We start from the raw sequence: 19,908 nt of genomic DNA, 5'->3' as shown, positions 1-19,908 counted from the left end.
GAACTGAGTAAAAGAGTATCAGGGAGGGGGGCTTTTGATTTTCTTTTGGATTAGGTAATTGTTTGGTTTCACACAAAAAGCCCCAAAAGGCCCTAATGCCCACGCCCACCCAGTCCCCTCTCCATTGAGAGGGTACCCCCAGTTGTGTATGAGGCTCATGTTCTTACAAGGAAAGTATTGATTAGAACAAACACCCCCCGCGGAGCAGCAAGAAGAACAAGAAGATGATAAAACCCCCTTCACGAAAGCCCCACATCTCCCTAGGATCCCTCCGGGCAATTTAAGCATGCTTGGCACCTTCAAAGCTGCCCATTTTGTCATATTAGATGTTTTATTTGGGGAAAAATTACCACATTAGAGCTTATTAAGTGCTGTACCAACAGACCAAGATCCCTAATCAAGTTCAATAATGCAGCATATATTTTTCTCCATTAAATGCATATGAATTCATGTAAATGGTTAATCTTCTCCTAACTTGGATTACTTAAACAAAAATGTTCTTTTCATTGAATTTGTCTTCTAAGGGTGCGGCTTGGGATGTCAACCTTTAAAAATAAGGTTTGGTAATCACACATAACAATTGTATAATTCCTAAGAGGCTGTTTATCTGCATGTATAATTTTGAGTGAGACCATCACAGGTAAAAAAAAAAAAAAAAAAAAAAAATAGATATATATATATATATATATATATATATATATATATATATATATATATATATATATATATATATATATATATATATATATATATATATATATATATATATATATATATATATATATATATATATATATATATATATATATATATATATATATATATATATATATATATATATATATATATATATATATATATATATATATATATATATATATATATATATATATATATATATATATATATATATATATATATATATATATATATATATATATATATATATATATATATATATATATATATATATATATATATATATATATATATATATATATATATATATATATATATATATATATATATATATATATATATATATATATATATATATATATAAAATAATTTTCAAGGATTCTAGCAAACTAAAATTAAGGGATTATAATGATTAGAGTCGTATCTGTAATAGTTAATTCACTGAGGGTTTTAATATACACCGTCTATGGTTGTGTGACTCATTATGAAGAAGAATCACACATGTGCGAGACCTCGACCTGTGAAACCTCATGGTAAAATGGTGTCTTTGAGATTCATTGATGAAGAAAAATAAATTACGAAGCATTTCTCCAAAATATATTCAAGAAATATGTTGAAGCGATGTGAGCATTGTGTCACTTCACATTACAAAATACCGTTAATATTGACTTTGACTTTCCTTACGCTCTCTTTCTCGCTCTTTTCTCTTTTATGTAAAAACAAAAAGACCTGTCCTTCATAAATGCTATAGCTGAGTTTAAGTTCTATGTAGCAAAACTAAATGATCTGATTCAAACTGAGTGGCTTTAAAAAAAAAACACACAAACTGTTGAAAAACTTACTCTTGCCCAACTGCTAACCAATTTGTGAAGGTCCATGACCTGTTAATATTTGACACTTGAGTCTTAAAATCTTCTTTTATATTATTTATGAAGTGTGAGACTAATTTTTGCACATACCAGGCAGGAGAAAGAGTCGTTCATACGGTGCTGTAGTGTCTGCTTCTGCAAAATGCTGAAGAGGCGTGCATGGTCAAAATGGCTTGGAGACACCGCCACCAGCTCCTCGACGCCCTGGCGCTCAGACGGATCAAGACCTGATATTACCAAACAAACCACAACAAAAGCTTTTATTTCCTCATAATTCTAGAAGTGCCTGTAAAGCCAATGTCCTACAAAATACTGACTATTAACACCAATGGGTGTACATACGAGCATGAACAAATAAAACAAATAATGGTGACAATAAAACAACTAAAGTGTAAGGTAATACTTCACACAGTCCCGTATTAGATTTAAAAAGAGCATAAGTATGTTTTATATTGAAGATGTTATTGTTATTTCTTTTTTAAATGAACCATTTGTTAAACATTTGATATTTACTAACTTGAATACTTTTCTTTAAAAAAAGAAGACGAGTAATTTAGGACAGAGATAAAATGAGACGCTATATCATCATCATTCTCAGGGGAGAAATTGAGCCCAGACTGGCCACACCAAAGTCAGGCAGAAGAACCACTGCTCCAACGGGTAGCCTGACAACTTACTTGATATGATTATTAATGAAAATATGAGTAATGACAAGTGCAACAGTCAGAAAAGCAGATTACACCCAACAATTTAGGTGCATTCTCCATTTCCGTGTATCTTCAGCGAGAAAATATCAACATTGTGATGTCTTTTTATCGAATCGATAAAATAGTTCTTAGGTAAATAAGGCTTGTAATCCCGACCTTTAGGCAGTTTGCAGCTATGGACAAAGATATTGAGATCAAATAGCACAGGAACACATTGCATTATTTTTCATTTGTTTACATATGTATGGTATTATATCAGTATGAGTGAGGAAGTGAGAAAAAACAGCCGCTGGCAACATTTAGCGCTTCCCTCTGAGCTCATGTAAACATAGGAAGATGGCAGTGCCAAGGCAGCCAAGCGTTTGTCACCTCGACGGATCCACGGTGAAGTCGCCAACATGACCACCGCGCCAGGGAAAACAGTAGAAGCGAAAAACGGTCACCAAGGGGTGACTGGGCGGAAGATGAAATTACTTTCTATGCGGGCATTTAATATCTTTTGCATCAAATTAAAAAAATAGAATCTCGATTAAATAACATCACATGAAAATTGCTAAAATAAGATAAATGGAAGCCAAAAGTGTAGTATTAGTAGTAGTACTAGTAGTAGTAGTAGTGGTGGTAGTAGTGGTAGTTGTAGTAGAAGTAGAAGTAGTAGTAGTAGAAGTAGTAGTAGTAGAAGTAGTAGTAGTAGAAGTAGTAGTAGAAGTAATAATAGTAGCAGTAGTAGTAGAAGTAATAATAGTAGCAGTAGTAGTAGAAGTAATAATAGTAGCAGTAGTAGTAGAAGTAATAATAGTAGCAGTAGAAGTAGAAGTAATAATAGTAGCAGTAGTAGTAGAAGTAATAATGGTAGCAGTAGTAGTAGAAGTAATAATGGTAGCAGTAGTAGTAGAAGTAATAATAGTAGCAGTAGTAGTAGAAGTAATAATAGTAGCAGTAGTAGTAGAAGTAATAATAGTAGCAGTAGTAGTAGAAGTAATAATAGTAGCAGTAGTAGTAGAAGTAATAATAGTAGCAGTAGTAGTAGAAGTAATAATAGTAGCAGTAGTAGTAGTAGTAGTAGTGGTAGTAGTAGTAGTAGTAGTAGTAGTAGCTTTCGTTAAGATTCTGTATTTCCCATAATATAGGTTTTTCCTTGTTTTCTTGTTTCTTGTCAAGTTAAATGAAAAGTTTTAAAATAAAAACTAAACACATTAAAAATATAATTTCTATAGGATAAGATATTCAGAATAACATGACATTTTTAAAATCTTATTTATAACAATTGTACATAAGTATTATTTTGTGGAAAAAAACAAGAGGGTAATTTAAAACTATAATAACAAAAAAGTAGATGAAAGATATCAAATATTTTCTATTCTATAAAAAAAAAAGGAGACCAAACCTAATTTTTTAAGGTGACTGTTCATTTTCTGACAAATTCAAGTCAGACTGCATTTTTACTGCTTTTGGTTGATCAAAAATGTCAAGGCTAATCACTGAAATGGAACTAAAATCTCCAAACTAAAATTGCCTGCTATACAGAATAGGATAGAGGAGGTGTTGTAGACTAACATAAAATACATCTTAAATGTTCATTGTAACTCAGCAGAATTCTTTTACCACAAAGAGTTTGAAATAAATATAATTTGTTGTTTATTTGCTTATTACTGGCAATATTTAGAAATTGAGCAACAACAAAACCAAGTTGAGCTTTACGAAAGGCAGACAAATATGAGTGAAAAAGTGGAGCATCGACATGAGCATAAGCGTAGCCGGCGGCAAGACGATTACAAAAAAGCCAAACGGCAAAGATGATGCTGGTCAATTCGAGGCCATCTCTTATAGTTTAAAGTTCATTTGCAGTCCTCGCAGGCTTCTCCATTAATGGCCGCGCCCAATCAAAAGCCTAACACTCAATTCTCTGCATTATTGCCATGGGAAGCGGGCGAGTAGCACACGTGGTTGCACAAAAGACGCAAAGACACGAAAGCGACGAGCAAGCGTGGAAAGCGCCGGGCCCGCGGCTGGATTTTCATTTGCGACACTGCCACTTTTTTGTTTTGTATTTGTCTGCAAGACGACGATGAAGAAGCCCCCGCCAGTCATTTGTGGGGACCTCCTCCCTCCCTAACACATTTGGCGTCTTTGTGGCTTTTGTCCCACGCAGAAGAAAAAGACAGCAAAAGTGAAATTTTCACAATCAGCTACTCATCGAGATGAGCTTTTTTTTTTTCTTTCGTTGTGCCCTATGGCGAGGGGAGGGGTCAATGGGGGGGTTGACTCACGTCCAATTCCGATGTAGGTCACTTTGCATGGACTGCCTCAGACAGCCATTTTATTAGCCCTGAACATAGTCTAATTAGTGTAAAAGTAGTTTTGAATTGTATATTTTAATGCATTTTTATTCTAAATATGATTTTATACATGAAATGGAAATTACTCAATGAGAGACTGAATTGAATCTTTCGTTTCTTTGAAAAATGGCTCAATAAACTTGAATTTGATTTTCTTTGTATTTACCCTACTTAAAAATAAACAATATTTGCTAAACAGTGCCCAGTTGATGTCTTTACACCTTAAATGTAATAAATATAAATATGTATATAATAATATATATAATGAAACTATTTTTTAAGAATGCATTTGCATCTTTTTATATTCAAAAAACGCACAAAAACTAGAAATTTGAAGATCAAAACTTTGAAAAGACTAATAATTTTACCCATTCCAAATCTATACACACACACACACACACACACACACACACACACACACACACACACACACACACACACACACACAGACACACACACACACACACACACACACAGTATATCGCAAGATTATACACAATCTACATTTCCAAAAGGTATACACAGTTTTCCTGTATGAAAATGTACATTTAGATTTCTATTTTTACTTTTTATTCTGCACACAGTTTGTTGAAAATTAAATTTCAATTAAACGCTCACGTACAATAAGCATTCTCTTTGGTTTTGTCTTTAGTGGAATGAAAAATCTATCAAAATTCCCATTTCCCACAATCAACTTTTTCATCATTGCCCAATAAGATGGACTACTTATCCAATTCCGATGTAGGTCACTTTACATCGTCGGGATTGTGTAGTGTTGACGATTTGAAGGAACCGTGAAAAGACGTAAGAGACAAAGAAATATGGATCGGTGACAATGACAAACAAAGCGGGGGGAGCCCGAGCGAGGAGGCCTGGTATTGATTGATGCTGCTGCAGCCTGTCAACTTCAACTTTCAGCTATCATACAGCGCGTGTGTGCATGATGGGGATAGATAGAGCGGGGGTGGTGGAGGGCATTTGTGGCCCAGATGGCGCCTTTTGGTCCACATTGTCTGCGGCTTTCCGCCCTCACTATGTCGGAGACGTTTTGAGGCGCCCAAGAACAATTAAAGTGGGACGGGCGCAACTCCAGGCTATGACAAGGTCAAAGTCTTATTAAGGTATTGATTAGCGGCTGACGGCTTATTATTACCGCAAACAGCATCAGGGCAGTGAACGGGGAAGAGAGGAATAAAGGTCCACAATTTTGTTAAAAAAAGGTCTTCTTTTACACTTCTTAGATTTTCATGCTGTGTACTAAATTTGTTAAAAAAGGTTACGAGGTCATTTGCCTTTATTATTCGCTGATAGGTAAGATAGAGGTAAAAATGGGTATATGTCCTGCTGGAAAGGTGTTTCCTACAGTAAGTATAAACTTCGTAAGTTGTACCGGTTTTTTGTTAAAAACGACGATAACAATATTTTGTTGTCGAGCATTTTTCATTACGACGATGACGAGATAGAAACGTCCCTTGGATGACTGCAATATAACAATTGCCACTTCTACTTAGTCTGGCCAGATGAGACAAACATGCATTTCAGTTATATGCATGACACACAAAGTTGACAGTTACATAGACGACCAGTTAGCTAATAGAAAATCTGTTTCTAGTTCCTGTTTTTGTTTTTAAATTTAATCACTAAGGTATCCTTTTATCTGTGCATTTATTTATGTACTTATTTGAAATGTGCCCATTGAAAGATAATATATATATACAATTATATATATATATATATATATATATATATATATATATATATATATATATATATATATATATATATATATATATATATATATATATATATATATATATATATATATATATATATATATATATATATATATATATATATATATATATATATATATATATATATATATATATATATATATATATATATATATATATATATAAATATAATTTTATTTTCAGGCCATACTAGTCCCATGTCAAATATTACAGCTTTAACAAAAGGGGACGTGTTAAGGTGTAATAGTTCAGTTTAGCGCGCCGTCTCTTCATTTCCATCCCATGTGTGCCGTGCGCCGGTCTTCACGGCAACGGTCACATCCATGTGACAGGCAGCGGCGGAGGCTGATGGCAGCTTATCGATGCACGACCTTTCACTTTTAGGTGCGGCGGCGTGAGAGATGAGAACCGAATGGACCGACGGAGCGTGGTATCCGGCGAGACTGAGACAAAGATGAGGACAGACAGGTCACCAGCCCGTGTTGGATGTCGTTCTCCGAGCGACAAATTTGAATTTTGCAGAAAAAAGTTTGAGACGCGAAGACGCAGCTGGTGAATGTCGCGGCCGAAACAAATGACAAGATGTCTTTAAACGAACAGCCGAAACTTTGACCTGAGCTAGGAGACAACAAAAAGGGACTATTGGATTGGTATTTTTTGAAAAAAAAATGACAAACCCAATTCTAATATTAGCTTGATGATGAAAGTTAACCATTTTTACATGGTAAATATTGGAAAAAGAAGTTTAAATTTGTCCAGCCTCACAGTGGGGGAACTGGGTTCAACTCCAGGTTGGTCCAGTTGGGTGGAGTTTGCATGGGTTTTTTCCGGGTACTCCAGTTTCCTCCCACATTCCAAAGACATGCATGGTAGGCTAATTGGACAATCTAAATTTTGATTTGAATCAGATCCCAGCCTCTTGATGCTGTTATGCTACTTTGAAGATATTTTGTTGGAGCATAAGTGCACTATACTGCTTCAGTAATATAATCAAGACTTACATTCATCAAACCTAATTAAGAAATGCAGTACAATGGTGCGTCCATGAGTGGTAGGCTGATTAACCACTCCAAATTGTCTATAGCTATGTATGCGTGCATGAATGGAGGTTTTCCTTGTCGTGTACAGTGGCTGGCAACCAATTCAGGATGTACCTGCCTAATGCCTATAGTTAGCTGGGATAGGCTCCAGCACCCTCACAAGCCTTGTGAGGATAAGTGACAAGAAAGATGAATGAAGAAGGAGCTTATATTTCATGGAAAATTTGGTTGAGAAGTTAAAGAATTTATATAAGCGGACAAGAAGAAATTCGAAATTAAAAGCTGTTATGCATTTTGTAGCTTTGATTTTTCCATATACACTTTTTTCTCGCTATTGTAAGAATTCAGCTCGGATCAAATGTTTCTTGGCATCATTAAATTTGGTGGATATGTCAAAAATATAAGACATAAGTCATGTCTCATTCAGAAATCCCCAATACATGTCAAGTTATTCCAAGCAAAGTTCTATAACTCGCCAAGAAGCAAAAATTGTAATTTGTACGATAGTTAATATCTGAATAGTTTCACAGGTTCTACAAATTGGCTTCGTGAAATAAAGCTTTTCACACTCATGTCACAATTAACTACTCTGAATTAAAAAGTTCCTTTTACAACACTCCAAACCTCGAAAAAGGCCAGAGTTCAACATCACCAAGGTATTTAATCATTAATTCATTTGCAAGCTGAACAAAAAGAAAACAAAAAGACTATAGTATAAAGCTGTTCAAGTGAAATAGTTTTTGTTGCCATGATGATTACAAGATGACAGCCGAAAAGTGGAAAACAGCTTAAAAAAAACAAGACAGGTCATGTGGGTCAAATATGCACCGTGATTCATTAGCTTTACTGACAAACACAAAACGTTAAACGTCCTTATGCACATCAACACTAGCACAGATTAGTAAACCTTGATCTCCTGTTGCTTCTGTCTCTACCAAACATGCACACATACAATCACCCTTCACCATATCGTGGTTTCAATATTTACGGCTACAGTACATCGCAGTATTTTATATTAAGTATCCAAATCAAAAATGCTCCTAAAAATGTCAAAATTCAAACTGGAACTCGCAAGCGGAAGACAGGAGATTAAAAAAAATGTTGTAAATCAATGCACTGCCAAACAAACTCAATTAAGAAAAAACAAATTTCACCAAAGAATAAGGGTAGGGAACCTATGGCTCGGGAGCCACATGTGGCTCTTTTGTTGAGTGCATCTGGCTCTTTGCTAACCTGTGAGCTAAAATATGGAAACCGCTGATGACAGAACTGAGATATTACATCTAGAACTGCTTTAATCTTCATTTTTTTTGGCAGTGGATTCTTCTGGAACGCATCCTCTATTTGATTAGCAACAGCATAAGATTTTTTTTTTTTTTAATATTATTTTTTTCCACTTTAAAAGTGGTGAAATTACAAAAAAAAACTATAGGGCACTCGTTTACATGTATGTATTTTGACTTTTAAATTTGTTGTATGGCTCACAAGGAATAACTGATTGGAATTTTCCAGAGTAAGATCCCGTTTAACAGCTAGTTATTCATGATAATTGACAAATCACACAAGAATCTTTACTTACTGATTGGTGAAGTAGGCTGGTTTTTGGTGGACCTGCAGTTGTTGGCGTTCTTGCTATTAGGGCCAGGTGTGGGTTTGTATGACTGCCCAGTGGCCCGGTACATTGCCTGGACCCAAAGGACTCGGTCCTGTTCATCATCACAGGCAAACACCACTTGGTCACCTTCACGCAATGCATTGAAGAACACCTGACCACCCTGTAAGCCTGCATGGTAGTATAAATGTAAAAAAAAAGTATACTTAAGTAAGAAGAAACACATTTCAGATCTGCATGTACAAGTTACAGCAAACGTAGGAATGTTGCCCAAATCAAGCATGCCAAGTCCCACTAATATGCTATGACATTTACAGCTCCAAGACTTGTGACAGTGGATGAACACATTTATACAAGGTTCAGAACTTGCAAATTCACCTATTATATACATAATGGGTGTCTTTTCTACATGGATTTTCGCTATTTAAGCTCGGGCCTTGCCTCGTTCATTGTATCTTGAAAAAGTTTGGTTATTAAAATAATCATCGATGCATAAATAGTTTACACAAAGCTTGTTTGAATTGAATTTTTCCAAACACTTGGATTTTCACAGTAGTGTACCTTAACTAATCAACTGCAAATTGATTTTAGAGCCTTTACCTGGCTGCGGGATGCAGTAGTCCACCGTATAGCCTTCCAACTGCATCAGCTCTTGAGGTTCGGCCTTCTTCTCTCTGTAGCTGCACATGGCAAACGTGTACTGGCTGACCTTCCGGCACAAAAACATTGTTGCATCTAAATATTGGGCTCAAAATGCCAACAAAGTTAGGTGATGATAACTGTGCCATCTCAGCATTAGCTGCAGATTAGTTGAAGTTGTTCCTACCTGTACAAGAACAAAGTATCTTCTTTTCCAGCGTTTCCACACGCGCTGTCCCAATGCGTATAAATATCTAAGGATACAAATCACATGGACTTAAACTGTTGCTAAGTGTCAATCAATTTCAAACAAATTGAAAATTGTCAGAACTGCACGGCTCCCTCTTCTACTATAAATTAATGCTATTAATTCTATCTTTGACAAATAAACATCAGAAATTAGTTTCTGGCGAAAAATACATATACACGCCTACAATATACAGAAACTATCAAATTTCATCATGATCTATCCACAAATAGCAAGGGTATTGATTTTTGAAATGTATGTTTGCTATACTAAAAAAATAATAAAAGACAAACTATAATATATTAGTGGACTATACATCTTCATCGTCACTTCAAGTATTAAGTGACCAAACATGATGTTGAATCTATTTTATACTCTTTAATTTAATCAGAAAATCGGTTACCTTGTTTTTTTCGGTTAAAAATGAAATGTTTTTACAAAATGTTTACTATCATGCCTAAATTAAAAACCTTTTTTTAAAGAAGGGCCTCAATTTCCTCTGTATTACATGCAAAAATATGTGTTGTGATAAAAAAATCTAGGCATGTAAAAGTAGTTGCTGGGAAAGCCAAAACTGTCAGTATGACTCCAAGCGAGAGAGAAAATCAATCAAATGGTAGGGGGGAAAAAAAGAAGTAAAAAGACTCGTGGCAGTCAAGGCCACAGCGTAAACCGGGTCAACACGTGTCAGCTCTTCAGCCACTCCAAGAAAATCGTTTAACCGCAAACCAGCCACAGCCGATTTTGAACATATAAAGCATTCCTTTTTTTTCAAATTTAAAACGGGGATTGATCAATTAAGAATTTTAAAAATCCTTCAATGAAACTACTTTACAGTGAGATTTTCTACTGGAAATTTCACATACATTGTGAAATCACAATATATTTTTTCTAAATAAAAAGATTTTGTTGCTCATATATGTACATTCATTAAATCATTTTCCATCCCTCACAAGCAGACAATCATTAACGCGCACACTGTTTTAGAGATGTGGGAGGAAACCACAGTACCTGAAGAAAACCAACACCCGGAGGTTGTACCCTTAATTTCAGAACTGTGCGGTGGCCGTGCTAACCACTCGACTACCGTGCAGCCTCTCATATAATTGCATTTATATTCAAAATAAACATTGCGATCTGCTTAAGTTATCTCAATAGTTGTCAAAAGTACCCCCATTTTAAACACCGTTAAAAAAAATCTTTTTGAAAAGGTCAATTTGGGCATCTGAAAATGTATTTATTGCAATGTAGCAATAACTGAATAAAATGATTCATTTTTTAAATGTTTCTATAAATATATACATAATTTTACTTGGACAAAAAGCTAAAAAACAAACAGCTACCAGGCAGGAGGTGAACATCATCTTAAAAACAAATCGGAGAGAAGGACATCATCCTCATACATTTACCACCTGTGGCAAACACATCTCAAAATATCTCCAGACAATTGTAATTATAATTTTAAAAAAAAACATGCAATTAAAACGAAGTCAATGCAAGAGCACTAATTGCATGCAGGAAGAGAAACATTGATGTTATGTGGTGTCGTCATGACAACATAGAAAGTCGAAGTAGGTAGGCAGCTACGCAGGGACTCAAAAACGCACATATGCACAGCTCTCTTTAGCATCAAGCCCAAGACAAACACAGTGATCCTTTGCTGCTATCTAGTGGTAAAAACGCTAGACGACCATGTATGAATTGAATGATTTTCTTTTAAAAATTGTCATTGCACAAGTATTAATAAGATTTAAAATAGGACTATGAAATGTATCTATGTATCTAGTTATATTCAATAATTTATTTAGCTCATGCTTTTAAATCTATTCCAGTTTAAAGCCTCAAGATGTCTACAATTAGTACAATTATAAGATAAAATTAGAATTAGGGGGAAAAAGTTAGTCATTAAAAGACAAAAAAAATAATCCCTAAATCTTCTTTTAATGTGAGAACTATTGTCTTGATATTCATTTTGTTTATTAGTCTTCTGTTGTCAGGTCATTTGTTAAGGCTGAAGCACTAACCACTCAATATATATTATTCAAAATTCACATAAAGGAATACTTGCACACTGTAAAAGCCACGAATGTGAGTGTTAATGATTGTCCATCTCGGGGGGGACCTGCAATTGGTTGGAAACCAGTTAAGGTTGGCCCCTGCTGGCTGCCCATAGTTGGCTGAGTAGACTACAGCACCCTCCCCCTGCTACCCTTGTGAGGATAATCGGAACCCAAATAAATGAATGAAAAACAAACACACAAAATCACAATTTAAAGACTGTGTGATCATTAAGGTTTTTGCTGTCTGACTTTCATATTGGTTTGGTGTTTTTAAGCATTTCAGGGGAAACTGCAAAAAATCCTGTGACTGACTTTCAAAAATGATGAACAAAAATGTCTACTCTGCTTTGAAATTTAATCAGTGAATTAATTTACACCTGCAACATTTCAATTCATTTTCAGGTCAGAGGTATTCACAAAGTAATTTGCAACCAAGTTGCATTTCTTAAAGTTGTTATTGTTAGTTTCTTTTTGGGGAAAAAAAGGAGACAGTCTTAAAGCAAAGAATCACACAACAATGAATTGGAGTGCTATTTGGATTGGTGTGACTATCTGAGGATAGAAAGTACTTTATGTAAGTATATTACCAACTCACCCACTGTGTTTCAGGTTGGGAGGTTTGTCCATTCGCACAGCCAGTTTGATCTTCAGTTCCGTATCCTGGCTGTGTTTGGGAACCGACATGCGGTGGAACTCGTGTTGTTTGGGCCCGTTGGTGGTAGGGTTTAGGACCACCTGAAGGTGACACATAAGATTGCTACAGTTATTGTACAATCCCTTGAAAAGAGAAAAAAAAATCCAAATAGACTCACCCGGCCCAGCTCTTTGTCTTCTAATGCCAGAACAGCCGTGTTTTCCATGAAAAGTTTGACTTTGACCGAGGGAAGTGGATGCATTGTACTGAAGTCGCCCTGTGTTGCCCACCTAAAATACATAAGACCATCACAAATGCTGACCTAAACCTAGGAAACAACGATAGTATTTTTAGACAGAAACAATCGATGTCGTGACAAAAAATGCCTGACACTAAAAGATGATATTCATGCAACATCCCAAAAACATGGATGCTAGCCTGGTTGAACACTAATTTGCCCCTAAGTATGAGTGTTAGCGTGAGTGGTGGTCCAATTTCTCATACCCTTCAATTGGATGGCAACCAATACAAAGTATCCCCCGCCTGGTGCCCATAGTTGGCTACGATAGCCACAAACAGCCCCTGTGACTCTTGTGAAGAGAAACGCGATAGAAAATGTAGGAATGAATGAGCGTGAACATTATAAAACATATATTTTGTAACAAAATAGCTGACTGCGTTCAATTTTGTGCAAGGATCCAGCGTCAAGAAAGTGATGATGTACCTTTACAAAGTATAGACAAATAGGCTTAAGGACAGTTTTTCCCCCACATCCATCAGGACTCTAAACTTGCGGTAACACAACACACAATACCTTCTGTGTAATAACTTAGATCTGCCTCCTACTGGCTGACTGAAGGTAAGTGAGAGACAGTGTGAGGTAAGTGATCGCTCGGGTGTGATAATTATCACTTATTGGGGTCTTTTGCCGGGAAAAGGCACCTTATGGATACATAGCTGGGTATGATGACAATAAAGCTTTTGTTGAGTCAATGATGATGACAAGCCTATGCCCCATTATTATTATTATTATTATTTACGCTATGAATAAGACATGACTGCAAATGTGATTATTTTCTTTTCGGATACAAATATACTCCTTCATTCACTGTTTTTCCATGCCTAGAATAATTGTTGGAGCCTATACCATCTGACTTATAAATAGCAAACAATAGCTGACAAATAAAAAGCTGATTACACTCTAGACCAGTCAACACATACGGCAGACGCCTATTCGCACTCACAATCATGCAACCACCAGCAGGAATCGAGTCCACGCCTGCCTGCATCGAGGTCAGGCGGGTCGAACCACTACCCCACCAGGCGGCGGATACGAAGATGAAATGTCAAAACGTTCTCCAACATATTTGCAGTTTCCATGGTAACTGAGTTGAGAAGGCGTTACTGGACCAATACGCACTCCCATCCGTGTAAACATGCACATATAAACTACCTCTGACCTCTAACCCAAAAATAGCCTTTTCGGGTTCTAATAGTACTATACAATGGTTTTGTTGGCATTTTTTTTTTTTTTTTACGTTGAATTTAATGTTCTTTCGGGCTTTTTTATTTTGTGATCTTTCTTTTTAGCTTCTATTTGTGTTTGAATTTGATTTATTTATTAAAAGACAGCACATATTAATCAACATATTCATAGTGATGTTAATGATATTTTTTCAAATAATTATTTTCATTTAATAAGCTTTGATTCCCTTCGGTTTTGTGTCAAGCATACGATCTAATTACTCAAGCTCAGTGTTTTCATTAGGTTTTCTTTGATGGCATTACACTGTGGTTCTAATTTATAAAACTCCAATTCACCTGATTCAAAATGTTTGTTCTATTTTTTGATATTTTGTTTTATGACTGCAGGTCCGCTTTAGTATAAGTTAGATTGACTGTAGTTCTTTATGGTAGTATTAGGTTCTATTTTTAGGCTACTTTTTCAATAAAATGGGTTCCATAGCTTTTGGCAGAGTTTTGTTATCAGTTTTTATGTCTTTTAGATTCTGTGACTCCACATATGAGATTGAGTCAGGTCAACCTCCTGTTCAATTTATTCAAGTTTCACTATAAAGGATAAGATTGTGTTTATGTGGGTGTGTATGTGATTATTAAATGTAAATTCTGTGTAAGTGACATTTCATTTTCTAAGGGTATTTGTTGTCTTTAGATCAAATACAAGTTTATAATCACAGCTTATACTGTACGGTGTATTAATTTGAAAAAAAAATAACTGTAATAAGTGGCTGCTAAATGTAGCCAGGCTGAAGGAGCCCGTAAGAACAGGTAGGCACTTGTAATTGGGATATTCTGGGCGCACACAGTGTTGGAGGTGGAGGCATGAAAGGGCAGCCTCATTATTCCTTGGACCCCCACAGACCAGACGGAAGCAAGCAGCTCACCATTTGAAAAGCAGAATGTAGTGATTACAGGAAAAATTGAATATGTTTTCACTCTAAACGAATTGAGTATATTTAGAAATAGGTATGATGGATGGTCAAGAATCAAATATAACGCACTTGCAGAAATATTTGCTAAAATGTGTGGACAAATGCACATTAGTCGTGATAATATGACAAACAAATGGACGGAGCCATTTGAACTTGTTTACCCAGGTGTACACCTAAATTATTTTTTGAACTAATATAATAATAATGAAAGTATACCGCCAACTGATTATTCCATGCACTTATGTCATTTTTGTTTGTAATGTTAAACAGTTCAATCAAAGTACTTTGAACGGTCTCAAACATCTACACTTTCAAGAAACAATTCTGACCTTTCAAACACAAGTGTAGGGCAACAGATAAGTACACTACCACAACGAAATAGTACTACATGAAAACATATAAATGGCAACATATAGAAAATGACGGTCACATCCACTGTTTTCCAGCAATTTGATGTTAAATTGACTCACTGTGGTCTGGACGCTTCAGCCTGGTCTGTTTGCAGTTTCTCACCTCCTTCTACTTCCATGGTGCAGTACACAATCCTGTTTGGAGCTACAGACTTAAGCCCCTGAACCTCCATGATCAGCACCTAAATAGACGTGATACAGAAGTACATAGATCTTATAGAGCTGGGTTATTGAGTTTGGTAGCCATGCACCGAAAACCCTTGCCTCATACTGTAGATGTGCCTTTTGTACTTGAAAAAAATAATAAGTAAAACATGTGAAAAGTGAACTAATAATATGAAGGACACAAAGATGAGCTATATTCAGTCACACTAACCTTCTAAATTTCAGGTCATGTGTGAATGACTCAAGGAACAACATTTTCCAGACGAGGTATAAAAGTAATAGCTTTTTTTGCGTACAATAAATCTATGTAAATATATATTTTTTCAGACAAATATTCATTGGAATTAATGCGCAAAAGTACATTTCCATTTAACCTGGACTCACTTCAAGTGTGAAGGAGAGCAACACATCGGACTTTGACAACACATCGACTTCATCAACGAGTTCCATGAAGGAGTTGTTGATGGAGGAGCGCTTGAGCTTCTGTTTGAAGTCAGGCCCTCCTTTGGACACGGGAAGGCTCTCAAGGTTGGCCATCAATAAGTTGATGGATGAACGCAGCTCCTCAGCATAGAGTCCATCCATGTCAGGTGACACGAACTTGGGGCATCTTCCCTCCTGTAAGACAAGCATTATCCATTACCAATTGTTAGCAAGTTGTTTGTGTTTTACCATTTTGAACGCTGTCAAACTCGTTGTTTTATAATGAAATGGCAATTCTAAATGAGTCAAAACCAGTGGACGGAATGACCCTTAATTCTGAGTTTCTATTCAATGCAAGCCATAGGTCATTGAGATGCCGTTGTGTCTCCTTTAACGTTTGATTGGCTCCACCAATTTTGGGTATTTACGAATGAATGGTTAGCACGTCCACCTCACAGTCCTGAGACTGTGTCAATCCAAGGCTATGGGCTTCCTGTGTGGAGTTTGAATGTTTACCTATTGCATTTTATCCAGGCATAGTCTGGTTTCATTCCAGATCCCAAAAGCATGCATTGTAAACCAATTGAACAATCCAAATTGTCTGGTCTGTAGGTATGAGTGTGTGGGTGAATGGTTATTTGCCACACTGTCCTCTGCATTAACCAAATCAGGGTGTACAATGCCTGTCGCCCAGTTAGCTGGGATAGTCTACATCACCCATGCAATCCTTGTGAGGGTATGCGGCACGCAAAATGAATGAATGAGCAAATTACATAACAGAAGCAGGTATAATTAAAAGTGGCTTAATTCTGGAATTGAATAGATTGTAAGGCGTATTGTGTTAGATTGGTCTCACCTTGGGGATTGGTTCCACCAGCTGTAAACGTTCATCCAGTTCTCGGCGTATCTGAGCAGCCTGCTCGTCCACGTTGTCCAACTGAAATGTTCGAAAATTAAAAAAATATGATGAGCCAATCATTGGCAGATGAATAACAAACTACACAGGTGAAAATTAGGATAATCAAAAAGCAGAAGTTACTGAAGAAAATCCTGATGAGTTGTTGTTTCCCCTGGTGCTGCAAAATTGCTAGAAATTTAACATTGTGCGGGAATATATGCCAGGTTTTGTCAATTAGCACAAATATTAATGATGATTGGTTGCGAAACAATTAAAGTCTGTCTCCAGCGGCATTATTTCCATCTAAATATTTGCTTCACATTGAATAACAGCACACATAGAAATGGGGTGGTTGTTTTTTTCCCAGGGCGGTGCTCACTGAGTGGAGTTTGCATGTTCTCCCAGGGCTTTCATGGGTTTTCTCCGCGTATTAAAGCTTCCTCTCACATCCCAAAAACATGCACTGTATACTGGGTCAAAACGCCAAATTGCCCCTAGGTATGACTGTGAGGATGAAAGGTTGTCCTTCTGCCTGTGCCCTGATATTGGCTGCTATTGGATAGGCTGCAGCACCCCGTGTGACTCTTGTGAGGATAAGTGGTATGATATAACATTTAAAAATCCACATCTACTTAGCTGAAACCATTTCATCCAATCATAATTCTCAACCTTTATGATTTTCAGGGAAGGCCAAACTATGTATGTTTGGAGAGTGACAGGAGACTCTACCAATAACATTTGATTTTAAATTGGGCTCAAATCCCATGGGAATGGTAAATGGTGGTGGCTGAAGGTAGGAAGCTTGCTCTTGGGACATGGAATGCAACCTCTCTGCTATGGAAAGTGCCAGTGTATTCTGAAAAAGCATCCATTCCAACAAGAGGACAAGCAAGAAGATGACTCTAGACTAATAAAATGTTTTTAAGGGGCTGCAGGGCTCGTAAAGGACTATATGGAGGTTGATGTACGGTTATGTTTACCAGCTTTTAGTACTTAGGAAGCTTTAACAGTGGAGGAGTACATCTCACATTCCGTGGGGAAAAAAATACACAATCTGCGCGGCATAATAAGGTGATCGTTGCAAGCCGTGACCAACACGTACTATGTGAGGAGAAGCAAATCAAGTGATTGGAAATACAATCAAAAACAAGACAGGTGAACACGATGAAAACACTTGAATCAAGAAAATTACCACATTTTGCTCCAGAAGGGGACAATTTGTGTCATGTACAAAACGTGTAAATCTTTAGATGGAAATGATGCCTGCTCTAAAAGCGGAAGAAAGTGGACATAATAGCACTCATCTCTTCAGTAATAGCCAGGTGTAATACAAATCCAATGCAATGCTTGTGTCTCTTAAAATTCAAAGATGAGTATAAAAATCTAAAGTTATTTTTCACTTTGTCTGTCTTTGACTCTAGAATGGTATGATTTCAACATTATTATGAAATCAGCCCCACTCAGTTCTTTTCCATTCATTTTCTGAACCGCTTATCCTTACATGGGCTGCAGGGGTGCTGGATTTTATCCCACCTAACAACGGCCACAACGCAGGACATACCCTGAATCGGTGGCCAGCCAATCGTACTTTGGTTTGGTTAAATAATTAATTTTATTTGAAAAAAGGTTACATTTAAGTTTTTTTTTTTTTTTTAAATTGAAAGTTAATAGGAAATTAGATTTAAAAAAGGAGACTAAGCAACCTGGCAGGCGTTGTAGAGTAGCTGGTGCTCGAACTTCCTGACTCCAAGGATGTGCTGAAACATTTCATACAGTTGCTCTTTGGTGAGGATCAATTCTGACACCGTGCTAAGTTGTGCACGTTGCGGCTGCCGCCGCATGTCGTCATCTCCCCTGTAGATAGCGTCGTATTTTGCGATCCAGGAGGTGAGCACCGTTTCTTTACTTAGGCCGTCAATTTCAGGGAGGCTGCGGACACGACGCTCGATGTTTTTCTTGAACACCGCACGGAAGTCGCTTGCCGAGCAGCTGCCGCTATGTACCATGCGGCATACTCGTTCGGTCTTCAGGAAACCCTGAAAATAAAAGGAATCAATGCAAAATTAACATGAAAATAAAATAAGCCATAGTCCAATGACCACTTTTATGGGAAAAAAGTTTAGTTTTATTACAACCTATTACTGCACTCTTAAAACCGTCCTTTTTTTTCTCTTGGCTTTGGAAAATATAATTTTTCCATGGAAAAACTATTGCGTTCTTGCAAAATTACTACAGATATATAAAATTATAACTTTTTACCTTAAATTCTATTATGGCCTAACCTTTCTTCAGTTTGCATTTTTTTACCAATGGATTTCAACTTTTAAAATTTTACCTTTTATCTCAAAATTGTGACCTTCTGCCTATTCTGAAAAAAATGTTTTTTAATCCAACATAATTGAATTGAAGACTATTTTTTGTAATAAACTTCATGTGAGATTTTCATTTTAGTTTGATAGGAAATATCTTTTATTTTCCTTCAGAAAATGTGTGTACAATTTTAGGCTTTCTATACAATTTAGGGAATACTAAGGATATTCTGGTGCTCTAAATTTACAGGTTTTATAAATGTAAATGGGTACTTTTAAATACAAACTCAATAGATAAAACCAACAAAAATGTGTGACCTTAGTCCAAAAACTGTTACTTTAAACCAGATTTTTCTGATGTGTAGTAGTACATTGTGTTTATATAAGTATTGTATGCCATGGAGAAAATGGCTCCATGTATTTTGTGAATGTCAGTGATAATTACTAATGAATAGAGCAGCAAGACGCCGCCACCCCTTTCCCGCCGCTCCTTGTAATTGCCCTTTAAAAAGTCTACTCAATTATTTAGATGACAGCAAAGCAAGAGAGCAAATTAAAACAGGCCCTATCGTTAAACGCTAAAATCAAAATTATCTGTAATAGCTCTTTATTATTGAACATCATGAGGGTCAAATAGGAATTAGTGGGGA

At 36.2% G+C, this 19,908-nt stretch overlaps 1 protein-coding gene across 1 annotated transcript in view; it reads right to left on the bottom strand.

Moving 5' to 3' along the window:
* Positions 1-19,908, bottom strand: part of LOC144187106 (calcium-dependent secretion activator 2-like) — a 71,521-nt gene that overhangs the window by 39,426 nt on the left and 12,187 nt on the right. The window contains exons 3-12 of the mRNA XM_077710598.1: positions 18,653-18,985; positions 16,908-16,988; positions 16,013-16,246; positions 15,524-15,645; positions 12,779-12,890; positions 12,562-12,701; positions 9,847-9,913; positions 9,621-9,729; positions 8,988-9,191; positions 1,659-1,795 (exon numbers count right to left, since the gene is read on the bottom strand). Coding sequence (XP_077566724.1) covers positions 1,659-1,795; positions 8,988-9,191; positions 9,621-9,729; positions 9,847-9,913; positions 12,562-12,701; positions 12,779-12,890; positions 15,524-15,645; positions 16,013-16,246; positions 16,908-16,988; positions 18,653-18,985 — 1,539 coding nt within the window. The remainder of the gene's footprint in view (positions 1-1,658; positions 1,796-8,987; positions 9,192-9,620; positions 9,730-9,846; positions 9,914-12,561; positions 12,702-12,778; positions 12,891-15,523; positions 15,646-16,012; positions 16,247-16,907; positions 16,989-18,652; positions 18,986-19,908) is intronic.

This window comes from Stigmatopora nigra, chromosome 2 (genome assembly GCF_051989575.1).
Source record: "Stigmatopora nigra isolate UIUO_SnigA chromosome 2, RoL_Snig_1.1, whole genome shotgun sequence".
Lineage (NCBI taxonomy): Eukaryota > Metazoa > Chordata > Actinopteri > Syngnathiformes > Syngnathidae > Stigmatopora > Stigmatopora nigra.
The sequence above is the reverse complement of the archived record's forward strand: the minus strand, read 5'-3'. Positions and strand labels throughout refer to the sequence as shown.